Source organism: Spea bombifrons, chromosome 4 (assembly GCF_027358695.1).
Source record: "Spea bombifrons isolate aSpeBom1 chromosome 4, aSpeBom1.2.pri, whole genome shotgun sequence".
Classification (NCBI taxonomy): Eukaryota; Metazoa; Chordata; class Amphibia; order Anura; family Pelobatidae; genus Spea; species Spea bombifrons.
In genome coordinates, this window is record NC_071090.1 from 80,799,877 (window position 1) to 80,818,758 (window position 18,882).

Below are 18,882 nucleotides of genomic sequence, written 5' to 3' on the forward strand. Positions count from 1 at the left end.
ATGAACAGTTGTCAATATTGCTAAACCGTCCCATTTTTGCAATTGTCTATCGCTGGAAGAAGGCTTGAAATAGAGCTATTACAGAAAATGAATAACTTCTCACTCTGAAAGAGGATGGCTCTTTCAAATCAGGTTGGAGGTCAATGGCAAGGCAGGGCATGGCAGCTCACACTGCAGCTGCCTGCAAATGAGCCTCACCTAAAGACACTGAAGATGGTGTGTTAAATGTAAGAAATTGTATACCTACTATTTTCTAGGTACTTCTAATATAACACACGAGACCTATAAATGCATGAGTTTAGGGAGAATAACCTGTAACCTTCTGTGAACTGCAATACAAACATATTCCTTCTGTACTTAATACATTTAATAATATTTTATTTTCCTTTAAGATTATGATATTCACCTCATCCCAGAAACCAGCTACCCCATTCTTACACCAAAGTAACTATAAATCAAAATACAAGACATGGCTAGTACTTCAGACCTATTCAATAAAAAGGGGCAGAGGCAAGTACATGGATATTCTCATACATGAGGAGAGGGCTAGCTATATATATGGGCCGGGTTTGAAGTAGAATGTGGATTTGTTTTACCTACAAGGAGAAAGAACTTTCATTTGCACCAATCACTTCATGTTATATCTTGTAACTGCTTTTTTCGCAGTACAAGAGCAATAGATAAATATCCGTCGTTTTATGGGTTCAAAAACATCAACATGCATTAAAATCCACTTAAAAATGCACTTAAATTGTGCATACTGACACAGTGTGTGGCAAACCCTACTCCCTGTACCTCCCATAAGGAATAGAAGAAAGAGGTCAGAGAGGGACAGATTAAGGTGGCCATCTTTTGCTGAGCCACTTCCTGGAAAATCTTTGAAGTGCTGTGTCAGGGGTATGGTCATTATATCTGGTTTATATATATAATATATATTATAGCCAAAACAATTGCGGAGAAAGGAGAAAAAAAATAAAGATAAGTGAGAGAAAAGAGGGAGAGAAAATAAAGAATAGCTGAAGAAGAGAAAAGAGAAAGAAGGTAGCACAAGAAAAGAGTGAGAACGGAGAAGGGAGGAATGAGAGGAGGTGATAGAGACGCAAGAAAGAAAAGGAGAAAAAAGAGGGAAGGGAAAAGAAGGGTGGTATGTAATAAAACTCACACTAAACACACACAGACACCCACACTAACATACTAGACACTCACAGTATCATACACCCAGACACTCAGGCACTAACATTCCCACCAGAGCGAGTTGCAACCCTAGGACAGATAGATCGATGGTAGATCATATGGTAATTATATTCACTTAGGTTACCCTATTCTTGTCTTTATTCCTGCTGCTCCGATTCCATTCATGCTACAAATGTTTTAGTTTTCAAGTTTAGTGTAGATATTCCAAGGTTCTCCTCTGGGGCTTATTTGCCTTTATTGCAATATGATTAGGAACAGTTATCTTGTTCAAGTTGCCTGCCTCACAGCCTGCTGATAGACAGGTACAGTAGCTTCTCTACACACACCATTTCCTTATAAGAGGCATCTGATTAAAATCTATAAGGTGGCTCTTATCAGTAAATATGTCAGTCATTTAATGGCATGGGTACAGGCACAACTACCCTTGGTGTAGCATCACTTGAACCTGTCAGTGAATTGATGACAAAATGGGAATTGATTCCCCACTGGACTGTTAAGAATACAACTATGCCGTGTTCTCTGACACAGTATAAAGCCAGTGACCCTGTTATGTTTATATAACAGATGCTCTGTGTAATTTGACCAAACAATGCATGCGTGGAAATATGGAGTAGGAATGTTATGGATGAATAAACAAATCAAAACATGGGGATCTCCCTGACCCTGAACACATAATAGCAACCTCCCCTTTGCTTCATATAACTTCACTGATGATATAATGTAACATATATAAGCTTGCTGATATATATGAGTGGATAGCTCACTATTCCCAAGCGTGAACACTCTCATCAGACATAATGTGCTTTTTCTGGATTTTCTTTTTAATCTGCTTTTCAATTGAGTCTTTTGGTACACTCTATTATCACAAATGCAACTCAGTAGCAATGCTATTAAAATAATAATAATAAAGCGTTTTAATCTGTTTTGTGCCCATTCATAACCAGTAGCAACCTTCTCTGCATCCTAATCCAGGGACACCCCAGTATTTGTCAGACGTTTTATCTTATGCTATACATACCAAGCAACAAGGCAAAAATGGGTAGTAAGTATTACCAGGAATTTTAGTGACACAACAGATTTTTAGATTATAAAAGAAAAATAATGCTTTTACAGTTTACATTCCCAGTATAAAGTTCTAAATTAGAATCTACAAAACAGTACATCCTCCAGGTTTGTTAGGTCTTTAAAAAAATGTTATTTTTCCAGTGAGTAGTTAGTTAGTAGCTACCAACCATAATAGCATATGAATGTGTACTGTAAATGTGCACCTGTGTGTATGCACAAATCATTTTATTATGCACATGCGCTTAAATACAGTATGTATATAAGTCAAACATCAAGTAGGTTAATGCAGTGCTTTTTTAGTTTCAAAATATTTCTATTTGTGTGATCAATACACAAGCAAGAAGGACTGAGATTTAACTATGCATCATGCAGGCCCTTCTCTTGCAGGAGAAAGTCTACATTGGGCATAGTTTACATTGCTACACAATATCATGGCCTTATGTGAGTTGTAATTACCCATTTCCATATACACTCACTGGCCACTTTATTAGGTACACCTTGCTAGTACCTAGCAGGCATGCAAGAAATTATTAAGATTTCACTTCCTGCACACTGGATCAGGCACAGCATGTAGGAAGAGAGAGTGCAAGATCATCTAATTGAATCATCTCTACACTCTCCATCAGGGGAGAGCTGTCACCTTTTGGCCCGGGGGGGGGGGGGGCAAGCAAAGCCAAGAGGTGCCATAGGCTCTTTGTCTCTTTGTGCCTCCCTTGGTAACATTAACATTGGCACACATTTTACATACTCTCACACATACATACACACTCATTCTACAAACATGAGTAAACTAGCACACACTCTAACAAACTTTTACACACTCTTGTTAAAACACACTTTTCCACATGCTTATGCTAACATCCACACTTTCACATACACACTCATGCTAAGATACATTTAGACATACACTTATGCTAACGCACATACACACACATACAGCAGCTTGTCTGGGCCATCTTTGTCCCCAAACAGCGTGTCAGCGTGCCAGTGCCCCCTAAAAGTTTGCTTGCAGAAGTGGTGTATCGCTCTTGCTCCATGCTGTGTGCAGATTGATTCAGCACGCATACGGTGGATGTGATGTCATGCTAACACACACATACACACTAATGCTTACACATACAGCAGCTTATTGGTGCCTTCACAGTGCCTCAAACAGCCTGCCTGTCCCATCCTTGTCCCCAAACAGCTCGTCAGTGCCCTCAAACAGTTTGTCTTTGCTATTTTGTCCAAAACAACTGGCCAGTGTCCCTAAACAGCTCGTCACTGCTATTTTGCCCTCAAACAGCCTGTCTTTGCCACCTGTGTCCCCGAACAGCTTACCAGTGCCCCTAAACAGCTTGTCTGGCCATTCTTTGCCACCAGCTTGTCAGTGGCCCCCAAACAGCCTGCCTCCTATGCCATCTTTGTCCCCAGAAAGCTTGTCAGTGCCCCCAAACAGCTTGTCTGTGTCATCATTGTCTCAGACAAGTGGCTAGTGACCACAATCAGCTTGTATCTGGGCTTGTATCTGTATGGGATCAGTCATTGCTTAAGTAAGTTGTTAGATCATGAAATTGCCTAGAAACTATCCAGCTTGCCAGTTACATTTCACATGTCTTCATTGTAATCATTGTTACTTGTCTAGCTTTAAACTTGTCCTCTCCTGTCTGTGGTAGGTATTTGCTTGTTACAGTATGTGGATTATAATTACATTTATAATAGCTAATGCCTGAAGCATTTTGCTCGGATCATGTATCCTATCTCAGCTTCCTGTCTACAGATGAGCCATGTAACACTATTCAGACAATTAAAGTGGTGGTCTGTCTATCTCCATGTATCCAATCCAATCCCTTGACACATATTGTATTGATCTCTATGGAGGAAACCATTTATGACTCTTAAAAGTAAAGTAAAAACTACTCCTAAAATTGTTTGCATGGCTCCAAAATCCTACACATATTTCCCACAACTTTTACACTATCAACAAATCTGTCTGTCTAGTTCACTACATTGTCTCATAGAGTCATAGAGCTTACTAGTGGTAAGTAAGTTCAGTCGAGCACATCTCCTGCACAGCAAAACACGGTGGGGGGGATTCAGGAAAAGGTGCAAATGCATATGGAGAGATTGTACAGAAGTACAGACACCACAAAAAATTAAAGGAACCACTAGGATTTTTAGTTAATAATATAGTTATATAACCATGAAACTATAACTATTACTAGTATTACTTACTGCTTTATCAAACCTGGGTGTTTAAATAGATACTGGACGAAGAATCTGTGAATTATATGTGACATTGGGGTCTATTCGGTAAAGTGGGACGTTGCAGGAGACTTCAAATCCCTAATATCACTGTGGAATATCAAGGGCAAATCCCATTGAACTTCTCCTTCAATAAAGTCCGAGTTAGGAAGATCAGAGATCTTCTTGAAACTGTCCCATTGATACTGTGTAGGTCTGTGAAGACCTCCGTTGTATGTTTTCAGTTTGTATTTTTTTCTGCACAAAATATGCAATATTAGAGAAGGCAGCAATTCAACATGGAAGGGTAAATTGTTGTTTAACACATCGAAATAATAAAGTACACTTAAAATATCAAAATAATCATCATACCTTGCAGCAATTATATTAACTCAGTATCTATACGGCTTATTTACTATAAACATATTTTTTTTACAAAATAGATATTAAGTCACCCCACCCTGCATTTTAAATTCCTGGGTGAAGCCATGTTTTCTCAGGGTATTGCTCTGATTTGCCCCTGCGACACAAGGTTTCTAGCATCAAATCAAGTGCACTTAATGCTCAGTTGCTCAGTCCATTCAGGCAGGCTGGAAAGTCCCATCTGTGCTGCCTGATGTTTTCTGATTGCACGAGTCTTCAATCTGTGAACTCCTTTCCGGACAGTGGATTTTTTCAAGCTCAAGGGCTTTAAAATCTCATGCAGGCAGGCATCCTATGATATGCCATTATAAGCTGCTGCCAGGGGATCTTCCAAGAGATAAATGGAATCTGTGTGAAGTAAATTAGTGTGAACCAGTCATTCTGTATGTCTTTCACGAGCCATGTGAAGGCTAACTGGCCAGCAGAGAAACCTGGGGTAGTATGCTAGTTAGACGTTATCTCTGGAATTTGATTTACAGACCCCCCCATACCTGGACCTCAGGGAATATACAGGGAGATATTTTATTCAACAGGCATAATTAAAGCACTTCAAATCCATTAGTTAACCAAGTGCCTCTAGATTTTTTTAAACTCTGCCAATGTATATAGATTTCTAAAAACATTTGGGGGGGTTTCTTTGTATACTTTGGACATTTTTTGTGCATGCCTTTCACTTTATTTTTCTTTACATCACATATGGTGCAATTTAAAATGTTAAAAACAGTGTCATACATGTACTAATTATTATATTCACATAAAATACTTTTGTTTTTCATTGTTCAAAAATAGTAAAAACCAGACCGGACTGACCATTTGGATCACTGGACAATGTCCGGTGGACTAGTGGTTGACAGGGGCAATTCCTGTAGTGAGCAGCCACCAGATGGATACAAGAGTATAAAAATGTAACTGATGTATCCAGCCGCTTAGTGTTCCATCTAGATTGTAAGCTCATTTGAGCAGGGCCATCCTCAGCTGTTGTTTCTTTAAGACAAATTGTTATGTTATATTCTACTTGTAATGTCCTGTCTACCCATTGTACAGTGCCACAGAATATGATGGCACTATATATATTTTAAAAAAAATATTAATAGTGCCAACCTGGTTACAACTGTGTGTAATATACTTGGATTTCACTACAAAAAGGGAGAAAGTCTATGGCCAAAGATAATGAGAGTTATTTTCAATACATATAGAAACAACAAATGTATGAGTGGAGCAATCCGTAGAGGGAGTACTTTATTTTTCACACAACTGTACATGATGCCAACATACTTACTGAGCAGCAAAGGGGTAGATGGACACCAGACATTATTCTATATATATAATATTCTGAAAACTGATAACTATCTAGAAAAGTAAAATACTTGGTAAATTGAAGACAATTGTAATTATTTTCCCTTGGCCTGATCACACCAATAAATCTGACAATGATGCTTCCTAAACAGATATTCTACAGTGCAATATGTTCAAAATGTTCAGTTCTAAAATGACAGTTTTATCCATCTCTGATTAAATACACACGATCTACTATGATGTAAACTAACTGTTTATTTCCAAAAAAATAACCCTCATATAAATTCTGTTATGTCGTCTTTCATGGAATAGTTTTCACTGTCTCTGTTCAAATGCAAACCATTAGGTTAATCGTTTACTTTGTTACACTCATTTTCTAAATACATTCTGTGCTGTTTGATATTTTATACTTAATTTACTGTCTTAACAAACAAAAAGAAAGCTCAACAATAAAAGTTTATCAATAGGTTGTCTATAAATGTACACCATAGACAGTAACCCATAGAGATAAAACATAACTTTTGATTGTCTAAAACTAAAATTACTCACATTAGTAGGTCAAAGGAATAAAAAAAGGAAAAAAAGGTTAGAAGAAAATGACATATCTCCTGATATGAAGTTTGAAGTACTGAGTATAGAAATTTACTACAGGATTTATACTTTGCAATGACAATAAAACATTCTTCACAGTATTGTGTTTTTTAGTTCAGATATATGTACTTGAGTACCCCACCAGCCATTATTATATTTTTCAAATTTTTATTCTATTTATTTTATTTTATCTGGTTAACTTCTAGAGAATTTTATTTTACATTGGCCCTACCGTAGGCAACATGTAGATGCCTTTGTAGCCAAATTGTTGGACATTGGACCACATTGCACCTGGTTCTTTTGTGTGTTAAACAGCGAATAGTTTTAATTGATCATGATTTGTTCAAAAGGTATGGGTGGTGCAGACTGCAGGGGTGGAGGAGCCAATTCAAATATTACAAGATGAAAGTGGAGAAGCATCGAACACTAATTTCACCATGGGTGCTAGAAACCTTAGTGCCAACCTGGTTCACATAATGTTTCTACCTGCAAAAAGCTTATCTTACATTATTGTGCTTGTAGTTCCAAAATAGCTGACAAGCTTACTGTTGGCTACCATGTGCTGGAGATGGAATAATGCGGCTTTACTTTAAATATTTTTAAGGACAATGGGGGGTCCCTAAACCCATTGAAAACAACACATGTTGAGCCTATACATGTACGGGCTTTGTCATTAAGAGGTTAAAGTAATGGCATTTTATTCATATATACCTTCCTTCTCACCTTGATGTACCACCTTTTCCGCAGACTATACACTCAATTAGGGGCAACAGTTGCAAAGGCAGGCTGTTTCAGGGGCAGATGTGGCACAGGCAGGATGTTTCAGGGGCACTGGTGGCACAAGCAGGATGTTTTAGCAGCAGTGATGGCACAGCCATGTTATTTTAGGGGCAGCATGGGACAGGCAGGCTGTTCTAGGGGCAGCAGTGGCACAGGCAGGCTGTTACAGGAGCAGCGGTGCCACAGGCAGGCTGTTTCAGGGGCAGAGGCCTGACACATCAATGTCTGGCTTAGTGTATAATGCTAGGGGTTATGCTGCACTACCGTTATGCTGTACAGTATCTGATCAGTAAATCTTATTTATTTAAACTCATATGATTTACTTGTTTAGTTTTTTCCAGTTGACATACAGTTTTGTGAAATAAATATTATTGCCAACATTATTTTTTTTGTGTGGGGGGTGCCACATGCCGTATCCACCCCGGGTGCAAAATACTATAGGTACGCCCCTGATCAGGCCCGGACTGGCCATCGGGCACACCGGGCATTTGCCCGGTGGGCCAGGCGGCCCATGGCCGGATTGACAAAGGGGCTGATGGACCTGCAGCTCCAGGCCCCTATCTTAAAATAGGCCCAGTCAGGACCGGACTGACTGGGCCTATGCAGCCTCTAACTTTATTTAACATGGAGGATGTTAAATAAAGTTTTAAAAAAAAACAACAAAAGCCCCCCCGATGTTTTAATTTAAACCCTGTGCGGCCGCACACCCCTAAGGCCGGCCCTGGTGGGGGCTGCCCGGCCCCCTAGAGTGGCCGGCCCGGTCGCAACAAGGTAAGTAGGGTGAGGGAAGGGGGTGCAGTGAGAAGGGGCAGAGGGGAGAGAGGGGTTAGATAGTGAGAAAGAGGGAGAGGGGATAGATAGTGAGAGGAGGTACATATTGAGAAATGGGGAAGGGGGTACATAGTGATAAGGGGGAAAATAGTGAGAAGGGGCAGATAAGAAGGGGAGGGGTAGATGGGGAGAGGGGGTAGTGTGAATGTGTACAAGAATAAATGAATAAATGTGTGGATGAATTGCTTGAATTATTTGTGAGACTGCATTAATGAATATGTGTTAGTGATTTTTGTGAATGAGTGAGTAAGTGTTTGTGTCTATCATGAATGTTTAAGTGATTTGGGGAAATACAAAGATGGTACATGAAGGGTGGGCTTTAACAATAAATAAATAAATAAAAATGGTCTGCTCAGTCTTAAATGCCCGGGCCTATTTTTTGTCCCAGTCCAGGCCTGCCCCTGATACATGCCGTTCCAGAAGCATTTGCATTTTCTAGAACCAAAACGTTATCGAACCAACACATGCAACTCAGCCTTCAATCGAATACCTTAAACCTCCTGTTCCCTTACTATTCCTATGGGGCTGTATGCATTCCTTTAAAATTAATTGCTCATTAATACATAATCATTAGAAAATTTTGTTAAACAATTCTGTTAGAGAAAATTGATACAAGATAATGCAATATCCTCTTGCAAGTTGTCTGGAAAACCAGACCCAATTAACATTAAAATCTCAATCTATATTAATATAATCCAGCAGAAAAGCTAAATGAAGTCTGTCCTGTTAATTGACTGTATTGAACTGATTTGGTGCATTTTTAGTACCGCGTGTTAAATCCTTTTGTCCCTTAGGATAAATGATAGCTGTCAATCAAAAATAAATTAGTAGAGATGCAGCTCTGATACTACACCACAAGGAACACTCATCTATGTTGGCACCAATGACTTACAGCAATCCTTGATTGGTGCCCATGTATGGACACTTTGCCTGTCTCTGTGCATAGGGGAAAAATAACTAGAACAGAAGGCCAGAAATGTCGTAAGACTAATTAGTGTTACAGTCAAAATGCCTTGTCACCTCCCATCCAGACCTGTTAATTTGCCTTCTTCTCTATTTGTACCCGTATGTATCTATATGGATTAATGTTAATGCTATAGTCCATTTTGTATACTGTCAATTTCATTGTTGTTAGTTTACGCTTCCTTTTTATCTCTTTAGTTACACTGCTACAAAATCTGATGGCCCGCAGTAAGTAATATGTGATGATGTAATATAGGGCTGAATAATTCACCCTGTTTTCTTAATCTATACAGTTCCTTTCCAGCATGTTGGCCGCTTAAAGAAGCACAATTTTTTTGTTTTTTTCCCCCTCTACTAAGCCATTACAGTGAGCACGTTCTTTCCACTACTTTCAGCAAAAACTACCTTAAGCAGCTTTTCAATTTTTCCTACCTTCCCAGTTTTGTAATACCCTACCAACTAACAAATATTGTTGATAGGATGTCAACTCTGTTTACAAGGATGCAACTGTAAAAGCATTCACTTCTGTTTCTTGAGTTATGAAATGTCGTGTGCAGAATGATATATTTTTTAGCAAGGTTTCACTTCAGTTAAAAATCCCTCCCAAATGTGACTTTTTGCTTCAGTAATTAAACATTTTTGTGCTTACGTTAACAAAACCTCAGAAAATTATTTTAACTATTCACTGAACTTGTGCATTCAGATTCATTTGAAATGCAAGTTTACTGAATTTTGGCAAATTCTGTGATTTGTATGAAGATATGAAAATGAGGCCAGACCTCCAACAAAGTGGACAATAATTTTCCTTAATTTGCGGGCCCTTTCACTCGCACTCTACTCTCCCTCACACTCTCACACTCTCATTCACTCTTGCTTACATTCTATAATGTTTCCCTAAGTTTTCTGCTGACCGCTTACACATCTTCTTGTTCCTCATCTTCTCTCTACTACCTTCTGTCTCTCATCTTCTCTGTGGACAACATCTCTGCGGACATAACTTAGCACGAATTTCCACCAAAATGACATCACTGAAAGAACCACTGTTTATGCCCTAAGGTGAACTTTGGCCCAAATTATGGTGCTTTTGCTGACCTCCTCTCCCCATCTCTCGAGGGAGAGAAAGTCAGTGGAAGCATCACCATTTTGGCGGAAATCAGCGCCAGGTTATGTCCGTGTAGATGCGGTTGAAAATAGAAGAGAGTAGATAAAAGAAAAAGGAGAGAAGATGAAAGACAGAAGGTAGAAGAGAGAAAAATAAGAAGATGCGGAATTGATAGGCAGAAGCAGAAATGGTTGGCAGAGACAGCAGGGAAACATTTTGAGTGCATGAGAGAGTGAGGGTGTGAGAGAGTGAATGTGAGCACTGGGCAACGATTTTCATTCTCGATTTACAAATGGCTCCCTGATTTTTGTCCAAACCGACTTGACAGGGAACATAATATGTTGCCTAAAAAAAGGAAGGGGCCAAAAACGAACCTAAAAATGTGTCAGAATTGTTTTGGTCGATTTGCACACGTCAACAATTCACTGGCTAAAAGCAGATTATATAGTATAGGTGTAAAGAATACAACTTGTACCTGCACATGCGATTCAACTCAATTAATTAACCAATTCATTATTATTAATTCAACCTAAATAATGTGTTAGCCTCCAAAGGAAATCATAGATTAATACCAGTAAATATTAACTAAAGCTATTATAGGCACTTGAACGAATATCATTATTAGACTAAACATTTCCTTTAATGTAAATGTAGTGGCCGTGACTAAAGAAAGGCCACGTAGCTGTATGCAGAATAATATTTTGAGGTTAGAGGTTTCATGTTAACTTCCACTTAATTATTCAGGTATACATTTAAATGTCAAGTCAAATTAGAAATAACATGAAATTGGTACTTCCTTTGGGCAATAAATCTTACATATGATGGAACCTACTGAAGGTAAACCCAGTGTCTTAGAACTGTTCTGCTGTCTTACTTCACTCCGTCATGTTAATTCCCAAGTGCGACACAAAGTGTGACACAAAGATACCAGTTTTGGACACATTGCTCATACATTCATAATTACATAGCCATGAAATGAAAATGCTTTAGTACTAGAAAAACTGTACAGTTGTTCTTATACACACATAAACATATTCTAAGCAGGGAAAAATGTGGCCTGTTTCTCGGCTGGTAAAATTATCCCTGTGATTAGTGTAGTGGCTGAGCAGAAGATGACTGAATGATAACATATCATGTAGGGAATTGAGTGGGGGGGTTGCACCTGCTTACCGTGACCCACCGTAATATTCACTATGGGATGGGGTGTGTAAAGTGTTGTTTGGCATATGGTTAGATTAAAACAGGATACACTTGGTAGCCAAACACATTTTGGCTGTCATATGGTCAGTTAGTAACATTTCACGTTACAGCAACTTATTTTGTCAGAAGTGGAAAGATAATAAAATGAGATATTTCACTCTTGATTAATTAAGACATTTTTGTTCTTAATTACGAACTAGTGTAATTTATTGCTGTCTTACTTGGCCTGTAAAATAGAACATGTATAAGTAACACATTTCTTGCTACATTTAAATCAGAATACAACATGCATTCATAAGTGTTTCTTAATTAAGGCAGAGGTACATAAGTGGAGTAGACTTCCTGCTGAAGTGGTAAAGGATAACACAGTGACGGAATTTAAGTATGCGTATTGTAGCATAAGACTATCTTCATGTCAGAAAAATAGCAATTTGAGGTTTAGGGTAAAGTTGTAAGTGAAATAGACAGACTAGTTTCCTGCTCAACATCAAATTAAAATTGTGCTACTATTGGAGGATAGAGATTGTATCATTTTGGCAGCTGAAACACACAGTTTTCTCAATATGGTGGCCAAATATCAAGCACGCTTTTGGTAGAACATTTCGCCCAGGACTTAAAACACTGTATTAAGTGCTGTCTGATTCTTACACAGTGTTAATAATGGATTAATCGTACTTGTATTTTCCTTAAACTACCCAAGTTGGAAGTCAGGCTTGGAGATGTAGGACGATCTGGTGGACTATTTGTTACACTCTGGTTGTGCTAATCTGTATTGTATGCACAAGTATTTTTCCATCTTGTACCATAAGTAAAAGCAACATCTGTCTAGCAAAGAAGTGCTAATGTTATCCAGCTTCCCATGTTAACTTAATGTTGTGTCCTCTTGAGCACCAACCCTTGATAAGTATGTAATTTTTTGTATCATAGGCTACTTGTTGTTTAACATGTGTAACTTAGTATAAAATACAATAGGTTGTTGAGTTTGTAAGATTATAAAACTCACTGTCTGCCTCCTTTATATCTGCAGCTCCAGGGAGTTTCATAAAAAATGAAAGTGGGTCCAAATCTGTGAATTTTCAAGAACCGGACAAAAGTACATTAGAAGATTCTGATAGTCCAGGTAAGTGGCTCATGTTTAATAGGATGCTATATGTCACCTGTACTCATAAAAATGCAATAGACTAATAGTATCTCTGAGCAGCTACAGCATCAAATTAATTGCCATCTCCAAGGGTCACTTTTTGGAGTTATTTCACTTTGCTCTTTCATCAAGAATTGAAGTCTTAGATTGGCAAAAGGTTTTATGACTAGGAAAAGAAAGCTGACACTATCACTTCATTATAATTAGTTTTAGACTAAAACATTTTGTTAATATATGTTCAAGGTCCAACCTTTGAACACACAGTTGGTTATAGAATAGCTGTTTCTGATTGTATAAAGAGCTGGTTAAACTACAGAGAGGCTGACATAAGCAAGATGGCATTGCTATATAATTTTAAATCTTTTTTAAACGCCAGCTTTTGGAGCTGTATCTACTGCGACAAATGTGATTTTACTTTCATCTGTAATGTACAAGCACTAAAATGCTTTCCAAATTCAGGCTCTTTAACTTTGTATGTGAATTTTTAACTCTCAAATCAAGTTTCTAAAGATTTAGCAAAAACTATGGCAATCATTTTAAGCACGTTTTAGTTACTCAGTGAATGATTCAAAATGGCAGCAAAATGCCTTTATTCATTTTACGGTTCTTGCCTGTTTTTAATTTCAAGTGTAATCCAGCATTTTTGTGATGAATTTGACAGGGCATCTGAATTTTGATACAATCTTTCTGCAGCTTGTCAGCTTAGTTAAGAAATTTCAGAGTCATGTAGCCATGTTGACAGAGGGCAGCTGCAAGAACTCCCTTGACCTGTCCCCAAGGAAAATTGTTGAGATTTCATTTTCAGTGAAAAAGCACAGCACAAATTTACAACAGGTCACAATAAAATCTGGCTAGGGACTAGTTATTGCACATTTTCATTAGTCTTTTTACTGTTTACTATATTTTAACACCCATACAAAGTCATATTTAGTGACCAGTAAAATGCAACACTGATACTTTGTGGGCTCTAATAAGTTGCAAGGCCCAGAATGGCTATTTATAATACTGACCTGGAAAGTAACGAAATATCTGCATGCCAACTTTTCCATAAACAAATAGTTTAGTGATATGTAAGGTAATTTGAGTAATAGAGTAGAGTTTGGCATAAGATGTGCCTGACTGCTTCATCCGACATGTCATTGGGTGTTCAATTCAGTTTTGATTTACCCCTTTCTAGGATTATCATCTTTTCTACTGATTATCTAATTTGTTCACACCAATGTTTAAATCTTGGCAGGTTGGCAAACAAAATATTTTAGAACTTAAATGCATAAATATGTCCTTAATAAGTATGTGCAGAAAACCTCCAGATAGTGGTATAAGACAGGTGGCACTTAAGAGGTTAATATATCTTGTCCTCTAAGCAGTAAATTAAGGGTGGAACACATTTTCTAATTTAATATCGATGTCTGGATATACATACGTTATATTTAACAATACTTAAAAACAATTAAATAAATAGCCATTAACAGAAGTTGTAAGCCCTTATAACGTATTTTAAGGGAAATATAAAAATTTAGCTCAGCAGCCACACACTACAGAGTACATTGTTCTACTGAGAGATATGTACAGCAAATTACTAGATAGCGTTGAATAACATTGATGACATGGGATCTGGTAGCAAACTAAAAAAAAGGATTCTTCATATATGGTGTCATTGTGTAAGCAGTAAACAATGAATTGCTCTAGCTTCCCTGTGTATCCATCGCTGAATTTTAAAACACTGTTTCTTATAACTGTGAAAACCTCTGGAGATTTCAGAACTGGTCTCAGTGGCGTCCACTGAGAATTTGTGGCTTGGTTGCTATGGAGACATCGTATTTCTCCAAGAATTGCTCATATTGATCCGTGGACAGGCGTAAATGGCCAAAATAGTGAGAAGAATGAAATAGGTGGGCAGTACAAAAAATGACCAGGGGTTATGGCCTGGAAATAAGCTTATAGTACACACTTAAGTAAAGAAAAAAGAACCCGTTTCTGTTGTGTTTCTGGATTTTTGGACTTTGTGCTATTTGTCTTCTTTCACTGTAGACTGAAAGAAACTTGTTAGTGGCTTGTCATGTCAGATCTTCTGTGCTTGTCCTCACACAGCTGTCAACCTCCCAGCTACGTGCGGTTCAAGACACAACAAAGAGCCAGCCACATGAATTATTTATTGGTCCCTGTGCGGATGAAATTTTGTGATAAGAAATTAAGACACTTCCAATTGCAGGGTCAGAAAAATCCCCATTATGTAACAGGAAACTTGTACTTAAATCTATACATAGAGCAAGTTCAGTTGAATGCATGATGTATGGCCTAACTCACAACTTAACTACAATACAAAAGTGGATAGGCCTAAGTCAAAAACTAAATACGTAGTATATAGAAAATTAATATAATGTAATATATTTGTTTCCCTTTTGGAATACTCTAATAATAAAAAATAGGTTCTAGACCATTTATAAAAGCATGACCACTGCCCATTCTTTTTTAAACAACATAGATGTCTATTAATAATGTAATAATATAATAACTATATATAATGATATACAGTGCTGTGAAAATGTATTTGTCTTGTCACGATTTCTTCTATTTTTGCATATTTGACACACTTAAATGTTTTAGTTAAATTTTATAATCAAAATGCACATTTCATGTATGAAAGAGAAAAAGTTATCCAACCCTACCCAGCCCTATGTGAAAAAGGAATTGCCCTCTTATGTACTAAATCAACAAATTAACCAAATTTAATTGATAATTGTGTTCATTTTTTACTAGACTCACCCAGGTAGTGATTGTTGAATCTAAACGTTAATTAAATAGAATCTGTCTTGCAAAGTGAAGGACAGATAAGAAACAATGTCTGGAAAAGACAAAGCCATTTTTAAGGCTCTGTGACTCCAGCAAATCACTGCGACAGCCATTATGTACAAATGGTGAAGAACAGTATTAAACCTTCCCAAGAGTGGCTGGCCTACCTAAATTCCTCCAAGAGTGTATCAAGACTCATCAAGGAGTTCACAAAAGAACCCAGACTAACATGTAAAGAGCTGAAGGCCTCACGTGCCTTAGTTAAGGTCACAACAAGAACTGTGCAAAAATGGCATCCACAGGAGAGGTGCAAGGCGAAAACCACTGCTGACCAAAAATAACACAAAAGATTTGCCAAGAGCGACCATGATGACCGTGATTCTCAATATCTTTGGAATAATATTCTGTGGACTGATAAGTCGAAAGTGGAGCTTTTTGGAAGATATGGGCTCTGTTACATCTGGCGTAAAGCTAACACAGAATTCCACTATAAGAACATCATACCAACATTCACAATTATGGTAGAGTGATGGTCTGGGGCTGCTCATGGACCGAGGTAACTTGTCATGATTGATGGAACCATGAATTCTACTCTCTAACAGAAAATGATGGAGAATGTCTGGCCATTACTTTGTGACCAAAAGCTAAATTGCAGTTGGATTATGCAGCAAGACAATGATCTGAAGAACACAAGCAAGTCAACCTCTGAATGGCTCAAAAGAAACAAAATTATTGTTTTGGAGTGGCCTAATCAAAGCCCTGACATGAATCCAATTGAGAAGCTGTGGCATTATCATAAAAAGGCAGTGCATGCTTGAAAACCCTCCAATGTAGCTGAATTAAAACAATTCTGCCAAGAACAGTAGGCCAAGGTTCCTCCACAGCGATGCAAAATCTTTATAGGAAAAAGCAGTTTGTTCATCAAAGGGCTGGAAAGCAGTACAAGAATGAGTGTTTACAGGCAACAGTGAGGCATGGTGGAGGTTCCTTGCAAGTTTGGGGCTTCATTTCTGTAAATGCAGTTAAGGACTAGGTCAGAATTAATGTTCGGACCAGGCCTTTGTGAACAATTTTGGACTGGCCCAGGGAGGCAGGAACAAAACGTGGTCACATAATGCCAGGTCACGTGATCCTGCAGCTAAAGGCTGTTCACATACTCTGCGAACAGCAAAGAAAAACTACTGTTGAACTGTTGAGTGTGAGTGTGTAAGTCTGTGCAAATGTGAGAATGTGTGTAAAATGTGTGCGACTGTGTATGTAAGCTACTGGAGGAGAGGTAATGGAAAGATGCCAAATATTATATTGAATAAGAGTAGAGACAGGGAGAAATGAAAGATAATAAAAGGGGGGGGGTTTGAGATAAAGAGGATGAGAGAGATAATGAGAAAGGGGAGGATCAAGAGGAGACCAGAGACTCTCAGAGGAGACCACTGTGGGAACAATCTGAGTGCTGGGGCAAATCTTATGGATGCAATGTGGGTTCTGGGTGTACATATAATCATCTTCTGATGGCTACTTCCAGCAGGATAATGCACCATATCACATAATCTCAAACTGGTTTCTTGAACATGACAATAAGTTCACTGCACTCCAATGGCCTCCACTGTCACCATATCTTAATCCAATAGAGCACCTTTGGAATTTGGTGGAACGGGAGATTTGCATCATGGATGTGCAGCCGACAAATCTGCAGCAACTGCGTGATGCCATCATGTCCATATGGAACAAGATATCTGAGGAATGTTTCCTACACCTTGTAGAAAGTATGCCACGAAGAAGAAAGGCAGTTCTGAAGGCAAAAGGGGGTCCAACCTGGTACTAGCAAGGTGTACCTAATAAAATGGCCAGTGAGTATATATGCACAGTGTGCGCAGCGACCACTCCCAAAGTGGACTCCACTGCTATCTATATGTGGGCTCTAGCCCCCGATCTTTTGGAGACCTAGCAGCACCTCTGCATAACGCCAACGTCATTAAGTACTATCTCCAGCAGAGTCCTAAATGTGATGGGATGGCCCCCACAGAGCCCTGATCTAAAAATCAAGTCTGTCTGGAGTTACATGAAGAGAGACAATCAACTGATGCTGTCTATATCTACAGAGAAACTGTGGTTAGTTCTCCAAGATGTTTGGTACCACTTACCTGCAAATTTCCTTAAAAAAACTGTGCAAGTGTAGTTAGAAGAATTAATGTTGTTTTGAAAGCAAAAGGCCAGACACATATTGATTTGATTTAGATTTTTCTTCTGTTCTCTCACTGCATTTTGTTATTTGATAAAAATAAACCGTTACATGCCTTTTTTTTTACTCTTACCAACCTAAAAATTTGAACAGCACTATATATATATATATATAAATAGGAGTACAGTGTAATCTTTTCTTTCTGTTTTTCAGATGACATGAAGCAGAATCCATGGATGTCCAAAATGTGCTACTGTAAAGTCTGTTAAAATATATGAAAAATCCCAATGGCAGTTCAGGAATATTCTATACTATTCCTGAACTGTATTTTAAATTGTTACTCAAAATCTTATTATTTATATAGTCAAAATGCTTGTTTAGATAAAATAATATTTGGCTGAACAAATTGTACCTCTGCAATGTATATTTTTAAGAATTTTGACAAGCATCATTTCTCCTTGTCAGATATAAATTTGGTATCTTAAAATTTTATATATATATTTGTTTGTGTTGAGCAATGTCGAATTCTGGCTGACTTGGCCCAGGGTGGCAGGTTCAGGTTCTCTGTTTCAGAACAGGGTCATATTTATAAATAAATAAAATTCAATGTTTTCAATATTAGTACAGATGATTTACAATTTGTAACTAGCATATATATTACCTCAACAAATAAATATAATGCATTTATAATTTTGTTTTGTCTTAAAGCTACTTTTTATTAAAAATTACAGTTGTTTTGCACACTCTTGCATAAACACTTTTTTAAAACAACGTAGCAAGTTCCACATAGAATTTCTGTTTTGTAACAGCTCAAAACCAGTAAATCTGGGAACATATAATATTATCTGTTATTTTCCAATGAACCTGTTATATGTACCTTAATGGTTTTAGAGTTAAATATAACAGTACTTATAATAGTAAATCAGTGTCTAAAGAAAATATGCATCGGCACAATTAAAAATTACTTTGTCAAATAAGTGAAACTATCTTGAAATTGAATATTGTAAAAAAAAAAATAAAACAGTTTACACACCATGCAACCAAAATGTCTAACAGTACATAAAAAATAAAATTAAAAAATAATTAAATTTTTCATTTATG

General features: G+C 37.6%; 1 protein-coding gene across 2 annotated transcripts in view; it reads left to right on the forward strand.

Annotated features, from left to right (window-relative positions):
* Positions 1-18,276, forward strand: part of WDR72 (WD repeat domain 72) — a 92,163-nt gene extending 73,887 nt beyond the window's left edge. For both annotated transcript variants that reach the window (XM_053462519.1, XM_053462520.1), the window contains exons 19-20: positions 12,696-12,788; positions 17,995-18,276. In XM_053462519.1, coding sequence (XP_053318494.1) covers positions 12,696-12,788; positions 17,995-18,050 — 149 coding nt within the window. In that variant the 3' untranslated portion in view covers positions 18,051-18,276. The remainder of the gene's footprint in view (positions 1-12,695; positions 12,789-17,994) is intronic.
* Positions 18,277-18,882: the final 606 nt, after the last annotated feature.